The sequence below is a fragment of the Gossypium hirsutum genome, chromosome A08 (assembly GCF_007990345.1).
Source record: "Gossypium hirsutum isolate 1008001.06 chromosome A08, Gossypium_hirsutum_v2.1, whole genome shotgun sequence".
Classification (NCBI taxonomy): domain Eukaryota; kingdom Viridiplantae; phylum Streptophyta; class Magnoliopsida; order Malvales; family Malvaceae; genus Gossypium; species Gossypium hirsutum.
This window is the reverse complement of record NC_053431.1, coordinates 3607397-3627517: the sequence shown is the minus strand read 5'-3', so window position 1 is coordinate 3627517 and position 20121 is coordinate 3607397. Positions and strand designations below refer to the sequence as shown.

The 20121-nt window shown below is 31.8% G+C and overlaps 2 protein-coding genes across 7 annotated transcripts; one reads left to right on the top strand and one right to left on the bottom strand.

The window, feature by feature from the left end:
- Positions 1-791: 791 nt before the first annotated feature.
- Positions 792-6323, bottom strand: LOC107926187 (COP9 signalosome complex subunit 7). 6 transcript variants are annotated; one of them, XM_016856982.2, is made up of 9 exons: positions 5776-6205; positions 5255-5330; positions 4077-4165; positions 3434-3523; positions 3046-3090; positions 2877-2947; positions 2537-2675; positions 2013-2123; positions 1428-1728 (listed from the first exon to the last, which is right to left on the bottom strand). In XM_016856982.2, the coding sequence occupies exons 1-8, from the start codon at positions 5932-5934 to the stop codon at positions 2049-2051; spliced, it is 744 nt and encodes a 247-aa protein (XP_016712471.2). In that variant the 5' UTR covers positions 5935-6205; the 3' UTR covers positions 1428-1728; positions 2013-2048. The 6 variants fall into 6 exon arrangements, with proteins under 6 accessions (XP_040931584.1, XP_040931585.1, XP_040931588.1 ...); XM_041075650.1 differs by lacking the exons at positions 1428-1728; positions 2013-2123 and adding an exon at positions 792-1289 and having other exon boundaries at positions 5776-6323; XM_041075654.1 differs by lacking the exons at positions 1428-1728; positions 2013-2123 and adding an exon at positions 807-1294 and having other exon boundaries at positions 5776-6323.
- Positions 6324-12226: 5903 nt separating this feature from the next.
- On the top strand, positions 12227-18643 carry LOC107926120 (leucine carboxyl methyltransferase 1 homolog). The gene is made up of 13 exons (XM_016856924.2): positions 12227-12476; positions 13221-13309; positions 13479-13621; positions 13913-13960; positions 14034-14115; positions 14574-14676; positions 14951-15071; positions 15225-15272; positions 15910-15993; positions 16487-16551; positions 17245-17296; positions 17660-17698; positions 18299-18643. The coding sequence occupies exons 1-13, from the start codon at positions 12397-12399 to the stop codon at positions 18377-18379; spliced, it is 1035 nt and encodes a 344-aa protein (XP_016712413.1). The 5' UTR covers positions 12227-12396; the 3' UTR covers positions 18380-18643.
- The last annotated feature ends 1478 nt before the right edge of the window (positions 18644-20121 follow it).

The window sequence follows — 20121 nt, the reverse complement described above, 5'->3', positions numbered from 1 at the left end:
AGCAGATTCAGCTTAGTTTGCAATTTTCGTAATTAGATTTCTGCTAAAAATGCCCAAAACCCAATTTTGAAGAATTGAAGTTTTGTTTTTCAGAAGATGAAAAAACGAAAAAAAAAAAAAGGGGGAAAGACCAACAACAACGAATAAAATCTTTGTTCCCTTGTGTAGTATCAAATAAAAAGCGCGTAATATCTTTTAAATTAATTAGATGGGCTTATGATTGTTTAGAAAATATAAAAAAAATAGAAAGCAAAAAAAAAATCAATATTAGATTTTTATCAGAAAAATATTGTTGATTAAACTTCACCAGGTAATATTAGACATGAGTACATAACACAAACACGACATGAAAGAATAACATAAACATGACATAAATACACGAAGGTTAGAATTTATATATAATATGAATTATTAAAATATCAAATTTTATATAAATATAAAATATCTTAAATGACCTAACAAAACTATACAAATATAATATAAACACACATTATCACTCAAAAAAAGCACATACTTAAAGCTTATGAATTAAATTATCAAAAATAATTGCTTACATGATTTCCACACAACTTTAAATTGGTCAAATGACTATTTTTCTTTATTTTAAAAATACCACATAATCCAATTTAACATAATTCCTTTTATGATGTTATCCAAAAGAGTAGAGGAACTAAATCCCATTATTAAAAGCAGAGGGATTAAATATGCAAAAAATATAGGGAGTAAGACTGTAATTAGACCAGATTTTTTCCCCATGCACGCTAATCATCCATGCATATCAACACCATATGTACGCAACATTAACATAATAAAAGATGGTAGCTAATAGCTATTGTACATTTACCATCGCTATCAAGCGAGAAAATTAGTCGCACTTTTTTTCGTATAGGGACCAAAACAAATGTAAAAGCAAAGCAATTCATATGATTAACAATTAGGTTTAGGAAATTCTTATTAAAATAAAAACCAAACACAAGAACAAGAACAACACCATGAAGCCAAGCCACCAGTAGATTCACGAACCCATGGAAAGTTTTTTCAATGGTGTTCTCAACCACCATTGAATCAGTGAAGCACAAATAAGAGTTACCAAAAACTACAAAATGAAAATGAAAGGAAGATAGAAATGAGAAATACCATGAATCCCGGGCGTTATAAAAGCAAAGTGGCAGCCAGAGAAAGATCAAAAGTCCAATGTCGTATGACGCAAGTCCAAAGCAGCTTCCACTCGGTTTCCTCCCTCTGGGTGGTTTGAGTTTCTCAATGGACCCTAGAATGGCCGAGTCATACTGCACTGTTGCATTCAAAGATTAGATCAGGCAGCCCCAGTAAACAAAGTATAGGAAACAAGAACGCTCAAGTCCAACTTTTCTAACATAATGGAACTATCAGCCATATATAATCTTCATGATGCAGCATGAAGTGCATGATTAAAAAGTGAAATAACTTGAATTTGTAAATCTTGGATATCTAAGTGTTCTAAATTTTGAGTCTGTGTTTTGTCCTATCTTTCCCAACTCAATAGGAATAACAATGGGTTTACGATATGCTAACAATTCTGAAATTATAACGCCACAATTGTCAAATTCACTACCAAAGCAGCACTATCACTGCCTGAAAAGCAGAATCATTGGTTACTGGGACTATCATGAACAAAAATCTGGTTGGTCTTCTAAACGCCGTCCAATAAGTTGCATGTTCTTTCTTCAGGACATCAGATGCCTTCTCCTGCATTTTCTCCAAACCGTTAGTTATCAACAAATGCAGTCAGTTCAAACAATGCACTACAAGTAGAAGTTCTGTGAATTCAATAAATAAATATAACTCTACAACTGGTGATAACCAATCATCCACAGCATTAAAGAATGGGTAAAATAGTGACCAAAATCAAGCTGTGGATGACTTAAAGAAAAGGAAAAGCAGAAGATACCGTGAAAACCATAAAACCTCTTCAGTAAAAATAATATTCAAGGATTAGAACAAAAGTGGATTAAGTTGAAAAAAGTATTAACCTCTCTTGTGTCGGCTTTGGTCTTCCTCAAAGTCCATCATTCCACCAGGTTTAGAGTTGATTTCATCGAGCCCTTAGAAGTCAGTATTGGCCTGCTTGCAGTCTGTAACTTCTGGCACAAAATAAGCCTCATCGACCAACATACCTCGATATCGAATGAGTAAAGTCATGGCATGCTACTCCTAGATCCAGTTAAGCTCACTCATTTGCATTTAACAAGTTGCAGCTTTAAGCTCCAAACTTTTTCTGTCTAAGCATTTTTGGAAGAATTAAAGAACTCTCTTTCACATGACCACCCCTCCTACCAAAACAATTTCAATATTTAAAGAGATGCATTCATGTCTACGACTAGCACATTCATGGAAAGTCAAACTAGTTCCGCTATCTTCAATGCTTATATAGATTTCGTTTAAAAACTAAAAACACAACAATAGAAATAATGATAACACTTTCAGCTGCATTTTGCTTCTCATGCTTTGTAATGGTCCAATCAATCTATTTAAGGGAAAACTGGGTTCAACTGACCTTGACGGAGACAGCTTTCTTTACTTCCATCACCCTATCTTCAAGCTCCTTTCGGTGTTTCTTGTCCAACTCACTCATTGTATCAGCCCATTTTATCTTGTCTTGAATTGTAACAAGTAAGTTATCTGACGTAGCCAACCTAGGTTCTCATCCATAGATAGATGGTAGATATATAAGCTGACATCAATCAAATTTGTGTTTGCATTTCTATCAAACCTTGTTGAACTAGCCAGCTCTAATGAACAAAGCCAAAAGCTAATATGACATCAGACAGTAGCAACTATTAATGCTGCAAGGACAGAGGTCTTAATCACTTATTTAATTAGAACCAGGATGTTACCAGTTTGATAGTGTTTGTATCATACTTCCAAGTTGTCCTGGCCTCAAATCCCTCCCAGCAGCAAATTGAACCTTCGATAGCATATATGAGAAACTTTAATAAGAAGGGGAAAAGAAAGGAATACAGCAAAGTACAAAAAACTTCAAACTTGAAGACTGCAAATTGATACCTCAAAATATCTTTGCAGCTGATCCAGCTTTCCTCTAACTAGACCCTGACAAAATGGTTGACAAAGAACGAAGAATCAGCAAACTTTCAGTTCAGTAGTGTTACTCCCTTAAAAAGTCCAACAACCCCTAAAAGCTAAGTTTGATCTCGGGTTTCAGGGCCAAACACCAAATGACAGTTCAGATAGTTGTAGGTACATGTCTGAAGGGCAAAACATATGAAATGTGAAATTGTATTGAAGAAGCATATTTGCCATGCTGTGTTTGATGCCGAGCCACCTTAAAACTAACAGGCATGATGCACTAGCAGGATGATCCTTTCAGTCTGTCGAATGAAAATCATCCTTTAAAGACAAGTGGTATAGAGAATCACACTAGGAGACTACGTACAGCATACATGCAGTCATTGATTAGAAAATCTTCAAGTTCACGGACATTTGTGACATCTAACTCCAGCATTAGCTGATCATATGATAGTACCTGAACAAGATATTTAAAAAGTACTATTTAATAAAGGATAAAAGAACTTGATGTAAACCTACATAATAATCAGCATACAAAGATTCCAATCCCCACGAATTTTGCATTTATCCCTTTACATTAGAAAGTGAATTAAATGAATTCTGAAAAAGATTAAATCTTCAAGAGATACTAAGCAATTTGTTCAATCATATTATGAACTCAGTTACCTAGAGGACAGAGATCTAAAGTTGCATGCTTGTTAAATGTCAAAATGTGCTATAATGACTAAAACAGAACTAGACCGAGAAATGGCATGTGTAGAAGTGCAAAGGCATCTTTCTAAGCTGATATGAGGGTGAATCTAGTCTTATCTAGGTTGTAGGCATTTCAGGGTATTGTTCTAAGGTGAATTTGGTTTTATCTACGTTGTAGGTGTTTCAAGGCATTGTTCTTAGGTGTTATGTTGTAATCCATGATCTTGTGTTCAATGCCTTTATTAATAAAATCTACTTTTTCTGAGCAAAAGAAAAAGAAAAAGAAGTGCAAATTCCTCATAACTCAAAGAGAATACCTTTTTTGTCTCGGCAAGTGTAAGGACAGTAAGTTGCTTTAACTTGAGAACTTGATCTGGGACCAGTTGAGGAAACTTACCGCTATTTCCTAATTGCAAAGTTTATCACATTACGATGTGCAGAAGAAAAAATGAACAATCAAGTCTAAGAAATATATAAATATCAAATAGTTTAATTAAGTAAAAGCTGAAAAGGCATTCTGCTGCCTACTGTGCCTGGAAGAATAAACATTACTGACAAACACTATCAAAAGGAAGACAATAAAAGTGATGAAGAAAAGGGGGGAAAAGTTATTTTGTCAATCTGGAAAAGTGATATTCAAATTTAATGCCTTTCCAATCAATAGACCTCAAAATTTCCATTTAGATACTAAGCTCAGTGCTATATTTTCAAGAAGATTAGTGGAAAGATAGTTTACAACTTCATAAAATGAGGTTCAATTCCATTTCCCGAAGCTCATTTTCATCATTTGTTTAAATAGAAAGCTGCAGTTTTAGCCATGAGCAACTATAAAATTAAAATACTTAACATTTACTAGAAGCAAAACCCATATCCCTTTGGATGTGATTGGTTGGGTGGAAAATTGAAAGAACGGTAGGAGGGAGTGAAAAAGTGGGAAGAAAATAAATTTGGAGTGTGCCCGGTAAGGGAGAAAAGTGAAAGCAAATAAAATAGAAAACCAGTCCTTCCAAATTGGGATGATGAGAGGAGAGAAAATGTGAGAGAGGTATGTTAGTTCAAAATTATGTATTTTTCAAATGTTTTAGTTTCTTTCCTTTCATTTTCCAACTCTACCAAGCACTGGATGGAAAGAAATTATTTTTTCTTTCAATTTTTCCATCTTTCCTACCAAGCACACCTATGGAAAGAAAAATTATATTTTCCATCTTCTATTTTTCTACCCCTTCAATTTTCCATCTTTCCAATTTTCTTTCCACTCTACCAAGCCAAGCCTTAATGAACAATTTTCATGTTTAAACATCAAAATCAACCAACATGGTAGAAAACACATTTCAACCTCTTTGTTATTCAGTATTGAAGTCTAAAACGTACACAGTAGCAACACATTTACTACTAAAAATCTTAAATGCAGGAAAGAAACAAGTGCATTGAAGGCATTACAAACTTCTAACCAAACAGTGGCTCTGCCTAAGACATGGGTTTTTCCCCGACTTACTCTTATAATCGCTCCATGTTCCATGTGCAAACAATCGAAGCATCTCAAGGTGCACCGAGTTGTCAGTTCCTTCTAGCTGCAAAAAGTACATTGATTTCACATAAAATACTAGTAAACTAATGCCTCTAAACAAAAGCTTAACAAAAAAAAAAAACTGAACAACTCAGTAACCATTGAATAGCTAGGAAAGAGTATGATCAAACCAACAGTCATAAATGAAATGCCACATGAAACTGATAAAACAATTTGCCACAAAAATTTAAATTAAACAAACAACAAAAAAACCCTACAATATTCAAACCTAATTCCATTGTAACATCAAAGAACAAGCAACATGGTTTGCCGAATAGTGTAAACCAATTTAAGTATCCTTAACTTTCCGCTCCTTTTTCTCACTAACCAAACAGTGCGATCCTACTCCAAAACCTCTTCAACAGCTAATAAACTATGTACAAGAAAAGGAAAATTGATAATTGACTATGGTTTTGATTTCTTAGATCGAAGATGGAACAGTCCCTAACCTCAGCGACAGTGGGCACAGCAAGAATCTCAGAGAAGGCGAAAAGTGAAGGATGCGACGTCGCTTCAACGAAAACGGAGCCAAGAGCCGAGCCCTTCTGAGCTGATACTTGCTTCACGAAATGATCAATTACCTCTGCTTGTTTTTCCTCGATTTCCATCTTCAGAAACAGCCTCCCAAATCACACACAGAAGGAAAATTAATAATTAAATAAATTTAATTTTGAAAAATGTCAATGGAAATTAAGAGTTTGGATTGGTGCTGAAGACGGTTGATTAAGCGACGGAAAGCCTTTAAAAGTTTGAATAAATAAATAAAAATGATGAAATTTCTGTAGAATTTGTGGGATTTTGATAGTTTCCTGAGAACTAGTAAAATGGCCCCCGCGTTTAGAGACCAGCCCAAAAACAGTTGTTCAATTTATTTATTTATTGCCAAAGTTCCTGAAATTGTTTAGTAATATATTTATAAAAAAATTGGTATAAAAATAAATGATATTTTGATTTTTGGAAGGGTAAGGTTAGGATGATAATAGGAAGTTTTGTATTCAAATGTTATTGATATTTTTTTTTAGATTTTATATAAAATGATGGTAAGAGAAAAAGCATTAATAAGGACATTTAACATCTTCCACCTTAGCCCTTAAGACGATAGGAGAATCGTCCCAGACCTGAAAGACTCGCTCGCTTAGCTGAACAGACAAGTAAAGTAATCCCCGCCGGAGCTACAGTAAGTAATAATAACTTTGATTCTCTTTCGTCTTTTGTGATCCCTTTAATCGATTACAGTCCACGAATGACTTAAATTCAATATATATCTTATTTACAGTTCTTACCTTTGCTTTGAACTAAACCTCGCTTTTCCTACTTTTAACTAGTGGTTGGTTGAGGGTTCGATTCTTGTTTTTGGTATGGAGCAACTTTTAAACTCGTGGCTAACATCTATCCCTTAATAGGCGTACAGAATGCAGAAGATTAATTACTGAATTCGATCCAGTAAATACCTTAAGAAATAAATAAACAAAAACACATTCATAGTAATATTTGTTATTTTATAAAAAAATTTAATAATTTTTTAATTAAATTAAGACTTGTTTGCCATGAGGGTGATCATATATGATAACAAATGAGTTAAATCATAAGCTATCATGTATTCTCATTATTGCATATAATTTCTAAAGGATTGCTCCAATAAATAATTGTGTTAACAACTTGTAAACACATGTTCATAATATTAGTTTTATAAATTTAACATGTTGATGCATTTTTATTTTTGTTATGGGATTATGTAATACTTTATATTGAACAATGTATGATTTGGTTTGTCATAAATTCTATTTGAATGTAGTCTTATAAGTGTAGCGGATCATGATGTGTAGCGTTTTATTAATAACTTTCATTTAGAGTAATGTGCACAATCATATTATGAAGGTTGATAGTACATAATTTGACAACAAACCTTGTCAAGCATGAAAAAGAAGTGCTGAAGTTCACCGGTCATTTACTCACATATAGGCTTTGCTTGATATAGTAGAAAGAAAATTAAAAAGATAAAAAATTGAAGGGATGGGAAAATAGAAAGATATAGTCGTGTTTGGTAGGAAAAATGAACTGAAAGGAAAGAACAAAATATTTGAAAATTGTTTAACTTGAACTAAGGTATACTTCTTCCCTCTCATCATTCAAATTTGAATGGATTAATTTTTTATACATTAAGATGAAAAATTATTTATCCTCTTATTTTCTTTCCTCCCACTTTTTTTCCTGGCTAAACACACTCAAATTTTATTTTCTTTCCACTTTTCATTTTTCTTCTTTTATTCCTCATCCTTTCTATCAAACCAAACACACTCTTAAAGTTGGAGAAATAAACCTCCGAAGAGTGAATCTAGAAATTTTTTTTTTGAGAGATGAAATTCAATTGTATATTTTTATAATAATAAAAATACAATTTGATGATTTTAATATACTATATCTATATAATTTTTAAAAAATTAAATTATATTATTATCATTTTTTGATATCAAAATATAATTTTATCTTTATTAATTTAAAATTTTATAATTTATAAAACACCTAAATAATTTTTTTTTTTTATTTTAGGAAGGCTGCCCCTCCCAACGCCTTGAATTCGCCACTAAAACCTCCTATACAAATATGTCATTTGGTTCATTTAAAGTCGATCTTGAATGGAGGGGTGCGATTGTTCGCGTTTTCAAGCAAAGTACTCAAGTTTGCACATGATCACGCGTCGTCTTCACTTTGACTACATGTAGTGATGAGCGCATTTGAAATTGAGTTGTTTTAGCTATGCTCTCAGCTTATATTGATTCTCATTTGGTATTGAAAATTTCACATTTCTTCTAGTCTGAAAAGTTTGTTTCACGTGCTAGTAAATTTTTGGTTGTGCCGAAAAAAAAAAAGAAAAATGAATATTTGTAACTCGATAAAAATTAGGTATACGGATTTCAACAATTATAAATGTCGAGTTTTATTCAAAGCATATATTATAATTAGGTTTTTAAATTTAATTAAAGAGTTCAAAACCTTTGAGTATTGAGGTATTACTCTTGTATTGTTTAGTATGAATATTTGGTGGTTAAGATTAAATATACATCCTATTTAGGAATTAACTAGCAGTTGATTGTAGTGACTGGTTTGATCAATTGATTCTATTAACTGTTTATTTAAAAATGTTTAATAAAACTTAGATGATAGCTGAAAACTTGTATGTGTAAAATGACAAATAAGAACGTGTTACATTTTATTGTTAAGTATTTATTTGTTTATAATACTTTAATCTTTAATGGGTAAAATTATTTAAATAAAACACTAGGACCAAAGAATTAGAACATTCATTGTGAAAATTAATTAGTGAATATTTTTAAAATTTTAAATAAACAAAATTTGTAAGTTCATTATTTGCAAATATTAATTTTGTGAAATTTGATAAATATTAATAGTGTATCAATATGATTGTAAACTATATTCTTAGTGATAATTATATCATGTTATTAGTATGTAAATTAGTAATAATTATGTCACACTCTGAATAAATTTGTCAAGTAGCATATTTCAATTAATATAAAGTTGTATAAGAAATCATTTTACACAGATAAATTAAAAATAAATTAAGAGTACATAAATATTGAATGATGAATAGATTTGATTGAAAATTTCTCACGGCAATGTTGATTTTTGTATATTTATGGCGGATTTTTTTTTTTAGTTTTTTCTTTGGACATTGGAGATGAAAGTGAAAATGGAATAATGAAGGCTACTAATATCTTGACACCTCTAGTGGGTTTAAAAGCATGTGACAAATGAAGTAATTTTTTAAGAAGCATGGTTAGATATGCCATTCCACATATCTCATTCTCAATTAGTTGTTGAAAAAAAGTTGTCTATCCTAGAGTTTTTGGTTTTGAAGGTTTTAACACAACAAACTATTGCAAACTTTTATTCACCAAACATTACAATTAGATAATTTGATTATTCAATCCTCCATTTGTGCCTAAATTAACTAAAAGATGCCCAAAATTTTGTTTACGAAACACCCCCATAGATCATGAATTTAATTTATAAGGAACTTGACACTTGTATTTTTCTTATATTCATTAAAGTTTAAAATCTTTAATGATTATGAATTTATTTTTAAAGTAAATTACCATTTCATATGCAACATCGAGTTTTACTTTTGTAACAACTCAGTTTTCAGTGATATCAGAAACAGTGGTTTTTGAGATAATAAATTCCGACGAAATACTTGGTATATATTATTTAATTAGTGTATTCATGAGGTCTACATAGTCATGTTAAAATTTGGTTGAGAAATTTTATTGTTTTGATAGTTTAATAAGTAAAAATGATTGAATTGTAAAAGTTGAATAGTTAAATTAAAGGGACTAACTGGATGATAAACCCATGGGAATTTAGTTAGTGGGATTGAATGATGATTTGCACAGGTGAATGGCTTAATTAAGTTTAGAACAGAGGTTACTTAAGGTTGATTAGGAAAGTTGTCAAAATTACAAAAATACCATAGTATATATATTAAATTAAACATAAAAATTTGAAGAAATTTCTCATTTTCTTCATCTTATTCATAGCTAAGAGAGGAAAAACTAGGTTTTTTCCTTTTGATTTTCAAACCTTGATTTGATCAATAACATAGGGATAATCGGGGAAAAGGTAAAACAGCGAAATAGTCTCTGTAATTTGAAATCTTCTGCAAAACAGTTCGGTAAGTTCATATATTTAATTATACTCCTAAATTCTTACATTCTTGTTAAAATGTTGTTCATATACGGGAAATACCTCAATCGAGCCAAAACTTACTGTTATACTAAATGAAGCTCAATCAAGTAAATCATACCTTTATATTGAATGGATGCTTAACCAAACAAATCCTACTATTATACTGATTGATGTTTTATCAAACAAATTCTACTATTGTACTAAGTAAAGCTCAAACAAGTAGAAACTTACGGTTATACTGATGAGAAGCTCAATCAAGCAATGCCTATGATTATACTGAGCTACTGAATTGATTGTAATTATTGCATAAGTTGTGTGGATTGGAAACTATGTTTAATGTTGACTAAATCTATATTTGAATTGAAAGGTTTATTAACTTCTAAACGAACTTACTAAGCTTCGTATAAGCTTACCTATAATTTGTTCATTTTGTAGATTACATTTTGAAGGCTAAGAGGATCAGGTCAACGCTAGGAATCACACTATCCGGGAATCTTAGTAGACTTAATTTCTCAGTTTGGTATATGACATGTACTAGGAACCTAAGTATTATTGTCTTTAATGCCTAGTTTTTGAGTAAAATGTTGTGACATGTTATACACTTGTTCAACTTGTGAAATCCTACTTGTTACTTAATATGTTTGAAAGTTTCAAAATATGAAATGGTATGCTATAGGTTATTTTAGTACATGGGAATGGAATAGGTGTATATTAAGAGATAAATGTATTGTGGTTACAAGTTGAGAATGGATATATAATTATGTTGTGAATGTTTGAAGTAGAATTATACCTCCTGAACGTGTATTTGAAAGTATGTGTAGGTGCCTATGCTTAAAGGGAATGAAATTGGCTATAAAAATGAGTAATTTTAGGCTCACACAGCCTAAGACACGAGCGTGCGACTTGGTCATATGTCACTTCTTGGTCATTTGTATGCAAGTCAGTGAGTTACACGGCCTAGCACATGAGTGTGTGGGGCAATTTCGAGAGTTACACGGCCTAGCACACGAGCATGTGACATGGCCGCGTGACCCTACTTAGAGAGTTACACGGGTGAAAACACGGGCTGGGACACGGCCGTGTGTCCTTACTCAGAGAGTTACACAGCTTGAGACACAGGCATGTCTCTTAACCATGTGAGGTACACGACCGTGTGTCTTCTGTTTTCAAAATTTTCTACTTTTTCCCAAACTTTCTAAATTGATTCGAATTGGTTCTGAATTGCCTTTAAGTTATTTTTAAGGTCTTGAAGGCTCAACTTAGAGACAATATGCATGTGTATGGATGGTTTATGATGTGTTTGAATTACTGTATGATATTACGTTTAAAGGTATTTGATTGTATGGTAATACTCTATAACCTTAATCTGGCAACGGATACGGGACAATGGTGTTACAGCTTTAATCAGGTGTAACAACTTTTGATGCATGTCAAGCATTGATGTTTTTGACACGTCTCGAGAGAGGATAACCAAGTTGCTGACCGTATAGTTAAAATGGCTTCAGACGAGAAAGAAGATCTGCAAGTGTTTGATGATCCTATTAGGGAGATGCTAGAAATCATTTATTATGATAAAGCAAGTAGTGTTTTCGCTCAGTTTAATAAAATGTAATTCATTTGCTTTGTTTCTTTACACACACACACAAAAAAAAGATACCATAAGTATCTTTTGGATACTTTTAAAAAATTATCTACTCGATAAACAAGATTTTTAGAATTGGACGAATGGTTAAATCAATCAAATAGTAAGTCTTCGGTTTGAAAGTTTCAATTAAATAAATTATAACAAAATCATAAAAGTAAAAAAGTATTAAAAAATAGATAATTGATTCCATTGTTGGTTGAATTGGTCTTTAACTTGGTTCAATTGGTTTCTAGCTATTCGTCGATTAATGAGTCTAATTGTCCCTCCTGACTTATTACTGATTTGACTGATCAATTTGATCCGATTTAAATAACATCAATTTAAGGAACTCTTCTAAAGAAAATAAAAGAAAATAAAAGGAATACTATTTTTTGTCAAAAGAAAAAGAAATACTATTTTAATAAATAAATTTCTTATATACATATTCTAGTACATAATTTTTTTAGATTATTTTAATAAAAACCCAAAACTCAATTTTTTTATTATAGTGTACAATATTGGATAAATATTTTTCTTTTCTCGCCAAATAGTAAACTTCTGAATAATTTTACCAGATGCTGGCGCGTCAAATTGCGAGCCAAAAGATTTCAGAGCCAAACAAAATCTCGGGCGAACCCTTCAATTAAAACCTCGAACCGTATACGGACTTATAGTATTTTGCACTTTAATTTCTCTCGTAAAAAAAAAAAAAATCGAACCCCCCTTCTCTCTATTGCTTTCCATGGCGAACTCGGTGGCTAATTCACGTAGCAACAGGGCAGCGGTTCAAGCCACCAACGATGATGCTTCAGCCAGTAAACTGTGAGTGCTATTCCTTGTTTCTTTCTTTCTTTTTTTTTTTTGCCATGTTATCTCCATTGTATTTCGCCCCCTTGCAAACTTTAATTTTCATTTATTACTTTTTCTCTTTTCGTTATTTGAGAATATCGAAGAAAAAAAATTAGGTTCGGAACTTTTGAAATTTATCCGAAACGGTTTAGCATCGATCTTTGATGCAGCATTTCAATGTGAAAGAGATGATTCTAATGAGCAATTAAATTAGAAGTATTTTTTTGTTCTGAACATTTCTTGATTTTTATTTTTGTTTTTTGTGTATATATACATATGGAGATATCACATATACTAGTGTAATACTAAATTAGTTTTGCATGTATGATTTATATTTGTTTAATAGGCTATTTTATTTTATGTTAGTTTTGAATGGTTTTAGGATGTATAATACTATAATTGGTTGGATGCAAAAGCGTTTAATAATGAAAAATCGTATTCTGGATTGATATGATAGAGGTGTAGGATAGATTTGAAATTTTACTTGCATGATGAGTCCAATTATATTTGTAAATCCAACTGTTGGTTTGTGAAATAGAATATTAATCCTATAAAATGATATCAAAATGTGTAGAACTAATTTACTTTTGCAGTACTGTAAGTGGATGCTTTTCTATACATAGTAATCTGAAAAGAAGTATATTTAACTCATTCAAAACACTGAGAGGCATCACTTGGCATTTTATTTCTCACTTCTTCCACGCTGTGTATTTAAAGGTCATGCGTTAAAAAGGGATACATGAAAGATGACTACATCCATTTGTTTGTCAGAAGACCTGTGAGGAGATCTCCTATTATTAACCGTGGTAAGTTTTGGTTCATTTGAATTTCTTTGCGATTTTTTAACGAATTTAATCTTTATGGATTGTTATTATTTTTTTAATGAATTTAATCTAATGGATTATTATTTTTTAATGAATTTAATCTAATGGATTGTTATTCTTTCTTTCTGTTTTATTTGGCTGTGTATTTTAGGTTATTTTGCACGTTGGGCTGCTTTCAGGAAGCTTCTATATCAGTTTCTTGATTGTGAGGGATCTAATAGTGAAAAGGGTAAAACAAAGAGGCAGATACTATCACTTGGTGCTGGATTTGATACCACCTATTTTCAGTTGCAGGTGCCTGATTTTTCTTGTGAGTTGGATAAACTCATAACATAATACAGACTTATGAAATTTCTACCTTTATTGTTTAACTTGTGTTGAACACTTGTAACTTAAGTTTTTCCATGTTTCTATTTGTTGGCATTAGTTATCTGCTTTGTTTATTTTTCAATAATTATCTAGAGAAAATGCATGTTCCCTTGTATTTTTGCTGCATATTTTGTGTTCTTGAAAAATTTGATTTACCTTGTGGAAGCCTGAATATTAACAAGTTTAATTGTGATTTTTGTTTTCTTTCATTCACAGGATGAGGGAAAAGCACCGTATCTATACGTGGAACTGGATTTTAAAGAGGTACATTTTTTTATTTTATGATTGCAATTGATTTGTGCAATACTGTGCTTTAAACAGTGATTTCTTACTTTAGGTAACCAGCAAAAAAGCTTCCCTTATTGAATCCTACAGTCAATTGAGGAACAAAATTGGTGCAACAGCATCAATCTCGCGAGGTAAGTTGCCCTGGCTACTGGGTTATTGTACGGCAAATTGCTGCTATTATTGTTTTTATTTATCAAATTCCCATTTTTCTTTTTCTGGTTTATGTGGATGCTTAGTGCTATTACCAAGAGTGCTTTTTCCATTGTACATAAACTTTAACATTAAAGATGCCGTGCAAAACATGAAGCAGAAAATTGTCCCTTTCAACCGTTCTGTGAATAGCTCATGTTTGGTTGAGTTTCTATTTGTTTGTTAAATATGTTTTTTTGGGAAGTCATATGTCCATTGCATCTAGTAGATGTTTTGAGGATTTGATGGCAGATTTTATATATTATAGTTCATTGTGCATCAACAAACTTTTGATTGAAGGAATCGCAGAGCTAGCTTCTTGTACTTTATAGTATCTTGCTTTTGGTGCATTTTGGCACATGTTTCTTTGTAGAATGATACAGAGTTCATATCTTTGCAGAGAATGGAGAAGTGCTCAGTGATCACTACAAGCTACTTGCGGTTGATTTGCGTGACATTCAGAAGTTGGATGATGTCATATCATTGGCAAATATGGATCCCAGGTATTTCATGAATTGATTCTATTCTTTTGCACTTGTTAGCATTTTCCTCATCCATTTGGAAGCTGCAAATAGTTGATATCTTCATGTCTATTCCATTTTGCATATATAATGATTGTAATTATGAGGGTTTGCTGAATTTTTGTTCTTTCCCTTGTTTAGCTTTTAAATTTGTATGTTATCTAGCTATTTTCATGATCTTTTGTTCATTTCTGCCTTTTATGGGTAGAATCTATTTATTATTTTCATGTTAAGGGTCATCTGATATCGGTATCAGTCTGCCAACATTTATTATTGCAGAATGCGTTTTAATATACCTGAATCCAGATTCAAGCCGTTCTATTGTTGGTTGGGCGTCAAAGACGTTTTCAACAGCAATATTTTTCCTATATGAGCAGGTAGTGTACTTTTCTGAAACCTCGACAGCTTTAGTTCCTGTCTTGTTGGTTGTGGTTTCTTGCTTATGTTCCTTCCTTGACTGCTGCTGTGCTTTCTGTGTACATGCCTGAAGAGAAATTGATGAATCCACCACTTGTTGTCCTTGTCAACAGATTCATCCAGATGATGCTTTTGGGCAGCAAATGATAAGAAATTTGGAGGTGAAAACTTCTTACTTTCTGGATTCATTTATTTGTGAGTTAGCTTGATTCTATGAGCGAATTAGCAGTTTCTCCGCTGTTTGCGTGAATTTCTTTTGAACCCAGAGCCTCTTTGTAGTTTGTTCATATTTTACACTTTGTTGATGTTAAGAGGAAAGATGTCTGGCTAGATGGGAATATGGACATCAGGTTCCCCTTACAGAATGCCATTTTCCCCCTCTTTTCTTTCTGGTTGAAATGCAGGAAACTTTTAAGGAATTGAGACATATAATTGCAGTCAATACCTTTTATTTTGAAATTTTGTTTATATTACCAAGTTTCATATAAAGCGTGAAGAATAATTGATCAGATTCGTGAACGTTCCTATAAGGAAACACTTATGATACTAGAACTCATGCCTTATCGAGCATGTTATCCCCCTTTCTAAAATTGGTTTTACATAATAAGGGTTTCAATGAAGCGAGCTTAATAATTAGTCAAGTTGCAATAAATGAGGGAATGCAGATGAATGAGTTGTCATTGCTTAAGTGCTGTTAATGCCAGAAATGTGAGGCTTAGATGCCTTGGTACCAAGTTATAGTAACTTACTCTAGTTATTAGTGAAGATCAATAACTATTAGTCAACATTTTGTTGCAGAGTCGAGGCTGTGCACTTTTGGGTATTGATGCTACACCAACTTTGCTAGCAAAGGAAAAACTATTTCTTGATCAGGGATGGCAGGTATATGAGTATATCTTGTCTTTTTAATTCAACTTGATGCTATACCCTTTTTTTTTATGTTTCTTAATTTGACTGAAATTGTGTGGTCTGTTCATAATGGGATTTAGGATCAGGTAGATCATATATATTTGTCAGTTTATTTATTTCACGATATACTTTGGCTGGGTGCCTTTAGAGCAGCATTTCTATGATGGTAAACTCATTAATGCCTCCATACCTAAAAAAGAAAAAGTAATGCCTGATATAAAAACCTAGTTTTGGCTATATAAAGCTAAAAATCTAGCAACTGTCTTTCCACTTCTTCGATTTCTTCCTAGTAACTGCCAGTGATGAACTTTAATATGTAGAAGTGAAGGCATCATCTAATAGAAGTAATATTTGTATATTCTTTGTCCCTTTTCTTCTTCATTTTGTTTTCTGGTCTTTTTTTTTTAAAAAAAATTATTATTTCAATTATCTTTTATGTTCTTTGGTGTATTTCCTGGGATTTCAGAAAGCTGTTGCCTGGGACATGCTGAGAGTTTACAGTAAATTTGTCGACGCCAATGAAAGACGAAGGTAGATACTGCTTTATCATTATAAATAATTACTTTTCATATATGTCATCGCCCATTGGAGATTTAGCCAGTGCAGATGGCCATTTGCCTGAACTTGAGGGAATTTACTCATTATTTTGAACTAGGTTCTGTTCTGATGACTTTTTATTATCTTGTTAGCTAAGTTTGATATGTAGCAGTATCATGAACTTGAAAATAAGAATTAGATTGTCTTGTAGTTATTTATTGCTTTCTGGTTACGTAAACCATCTGTGGATTTGTTTCCTGTGCATGTTCCTATGATTTTGTTGACCACTTTTATTTGATAGATATTCAATTGCCTAGGCCATGACCTGTTTAGTTGGTTTAGTAAATACGCAAGTTGTAACTTCAAATTTGACCTTTAATTTTCTGTTGAGGGTGAACATATTCTAACATAATACAACATAATACTTCTATAAGTTCAAATCCGAATCAGATAATGAATTCCTTTGTTTTGTGTGCTGTGCATTACTGTAAAGAAGAATGGTTGTTTCCTTTCTTTAAGTCGCCATTCTTTCAAGGTTTTTGAGAAGATATAAAGAGGATTCCCTTCCAATTTCTTTCTTCACATCTTTAGCTCTTTTTATTTTACTTTAATTGGAAAGCTTGCCAATTTTTTACCTTTCTGAAATATTTTGAGAGGATCTCTTATATTTGATTTTCTGGTGTTCAGAATCGAGCGGCTGGAATTGTTCGATGAATTTGAAGAATGGCATATGATGCAGGTAAGTGAATCTTTGGTTCAAACTGAAAGTTAACGTAGAAGTTCCTAGAAAATAAGACAAAGTTGGTCCTATGTTACTCCGAGCTTTATTTTTCTTGAAGAATTTGTCTGAATTTGAAAATGGATATGAACAATATGATTATTAACGATCCTCTAAATATAGGGAAAAAATTAAATGCACTCGTATCCAGCACTCATAATTGACTCTGAGTAGCATAGATTTGGTGTGTGGGTGCTAGCCTGACATGTGACGAGGCAAGCGGTGCACATAAATGATCTATGCCTCTCATCTGTTGATTAAAAAGTTCCATGTATACTACTATTGTGTTCATCACTGATTTTGTTTGAAACTGCTGGTTTTCAGGAGCACTATTGTGTCGCTTATGGAATCAATGATGCTATGGTATGTCCACAATTTTTCATTGGTTTTACTAGAGTATTTTACAGCATGCATAAGCATCGATCTTAGCATTGCATTCTTCGAAGCTAAGGTGTAAAAGTCATTTGTGTTTGCAAGTTATTCAAAGTTCAGTTTGAAAAAGAAAAAAACCCCTTAAATTCTATTCAATCTCGTTGTTGAGTTAGAGTGACTTTGAGTTTTCAAGCATTACTTGTATTTGTAATTTATGCAATGTTGTTTGAACCGGACTAGACTGGTGCGTTGGACCAGGAACCAGAATCGGGTAAAAAACTGGTTGAAAAGGGTGGTTGAACTGGATTTTTTAATTTATTATTATTTTTTTGAATTTTTAATAATTTTTTAACTTGACCGGTTAGGCCATTGTCCGGTCTAAAAAACATTGAATTTAGGCTCATGAGTTATTCAAGTTAAGCATTTTAATCAGAATTATAGCTCAATCCACTCAAGCTTTGTCTTCGGCGTCAAATATATTTTTTTTTTCTCAAATTTAAGCAGCTTGGGATTACAAATATTTTATTTACTCATTTTGATTGCGATTAATGTGGTTTTCCTTTTGACACTTGCTACTTTTTAATGGTGCAGGGGTTGTATGGTAAATTTGGGTTTGAAGATGACGAGCAACATGCCTCCAACACCTCTTCACCTGCATCACCATCTCCATGAAATATACAAAGCAGCTCCACATCGTAGAAGTGGAGAAGCACGTGTGACTGGCACGTGCCTGTGTAGCAAAGGGTAAGAAAAAAACTGTTTAAACACAAAACAAGTTTCAAAAGGGTATTATATTTTGACTTGCGGTGCAAGCTTTGTTGAGTATGCTTATGTGTAACATGTTTTTTTTTTGTGTGACCTAAAAGAAATGGGCTTTATTTTTTCTGCTTGCTATTTTGGCAAATAAAGAACAGGAAGGTCTCAACTGTCCAAAAAGTCGTTATGAGTACTTTTATATGTTTGTATTTGAATTATTTTTTGGTTATAATTGTGTTAAAAATATATATTCATATAATATTTTATTAATTAATATCTATAAATATCAGTAAAGTATTAATTAGTTGTAATCTTAGTGAAGTTTTTTTTAAAAATTCGCTAACAAAAGTAATTCATTACTATATTATATATATTTTAAACTATTATCAGTAGCTGTTGGTTATATTTTTATTTTTATGTTTAGGTATTCTTATTATAGAATTCTCACAATATCAGATAAATTGTAGGTGTCTTGAGTTCTAATAAGCACTCCAAATTTTAATTAGAGTAAAAAGAATCTTTTGTTGTACATGCGACTACAGAAGTTGTCTATTGATAATTTTAGTGTCAATTAGTGATGTAAAAAAATAATTTTAATATTTTACTCATTATAAAATATTACAGTTCTTGGATAATTAAAATATTTTCACTTGCAACAAATATAATCCACATTAGACTACTACAGTAGCAGACAATATGGTCCTTGGTTCCCTCTTCAATTCCCACATTGGATACAGTCTTTGTGGGTATTTGTATTCCCATGCATAAAGATTACTTTTAGTTGCAAGTGTATCTAGCAAGGCAAGCCATGCACTGAAGGAATGTTTGAGAACAGGAAAACTACATCGAATTAATCTATGCTAAGGCCACTTTCTGTTGCTTAGATCAGTTTTAAACGAAGCTCCAATCTAGGCTCAAATTATGTTTGGTTGTACGAAGATATTCATTATTGGTATCAATGTCTAATATTTTAATTTTGGTACTCTTCGAGTATATAAATAGTTGATCATGAATTGTTAGTGAATCTCTTTACTCTATTTGTTGAGAAAAAGTGTTTTGTTTCATTCAAGTCAGCTCCACAAATAGGGGTGACAGTAGAAAAAAAAATTAAACATGATGAAAATTGAATTATAAATTTTTGAGAGAGTTAAAAAACAATTTTACTATTTTGGGAAGGTTGAGATCATTGTCTCCTCAATGATCACTGCCTCCTCCCCTCCACCTCCCCTCTCCTCACAAAGACCGTTCTTGTGTAAAGATAAGCTATGTATATATAATAAAGAAAAGTATATTTTTAGTAAGATAATGTAAATTTAAATTTTGAATATGAAATTATTGAAAGAATGGTAATAAACTCTAAAAAAATTTCATTTATTATAAAATAGACAAAGAATACCTTAATTATAAAAAAAACCTTAAATTATTAATTGGTGTAATTATTATGTGTTAGCCTAGCAGTAGAAGTGTTTAAGAAAAAGAAAATTGAGTAAATGGCATCAAATGCAATTAAAAATAATTATATAATTTATTATTTCTCAAAAAGAAGATTTAGAATAAATTATTTGATTGGTCTTTATTATTGTAAATTTTTCCACACAATTTTATTAATTTTTTTACTTTAATCTCCGAACCAAAATCTTTGAATCCTGAACTTTAGC

Excerpts from the sequence above, each read along its gene's own strand:
- LOC107926187 (XM_041075650.1), bottom strand. The coding sequence starts at position 5,934 with ATGGAAATCGAGGAAAAACAAGCAGAGGTAATTGATCATTTCGTGAAG. Across the intron at positions 3,524-4,076 it reads CACTTGCCGAGACAAAAAAG|GTACTATCATATGATCAGCT; the intron begins GTATTCTCTTTG and ends TATCTTGTTCAG. Across the intron at positions 2,948-3,045 it reads AGCTGCAAAGATATTTTGAG|GTTCAATTTGCTGCTGGGAG; the intron begins GTATCAATTTGC and ends ATGCTATCGAAG.
- LOC107926120 (XM_016856924.2), top strand. The coding sequence starts at position 12,397 with ATGGCGAACTCGGTGGCTAATTCACGTAGCAACAGGGCAGCGGTTCAA. Across the intron at positions 12,477-13,220 it reads GATGCTTCAGCCAGTAAACT|GTCATGCGTTAAAAAGGGAT; the intron begins GTGAGTGCTATT and ends GTGTATTTAAAG. Across the intron at positions 13,961-14,033 it reads TGGAACTGGATTTTAAAGAG|GTAACCAGCAAAAAAGCTTC; the intron begins GTACATTTTTTT and ends TTCTTACTTTAG.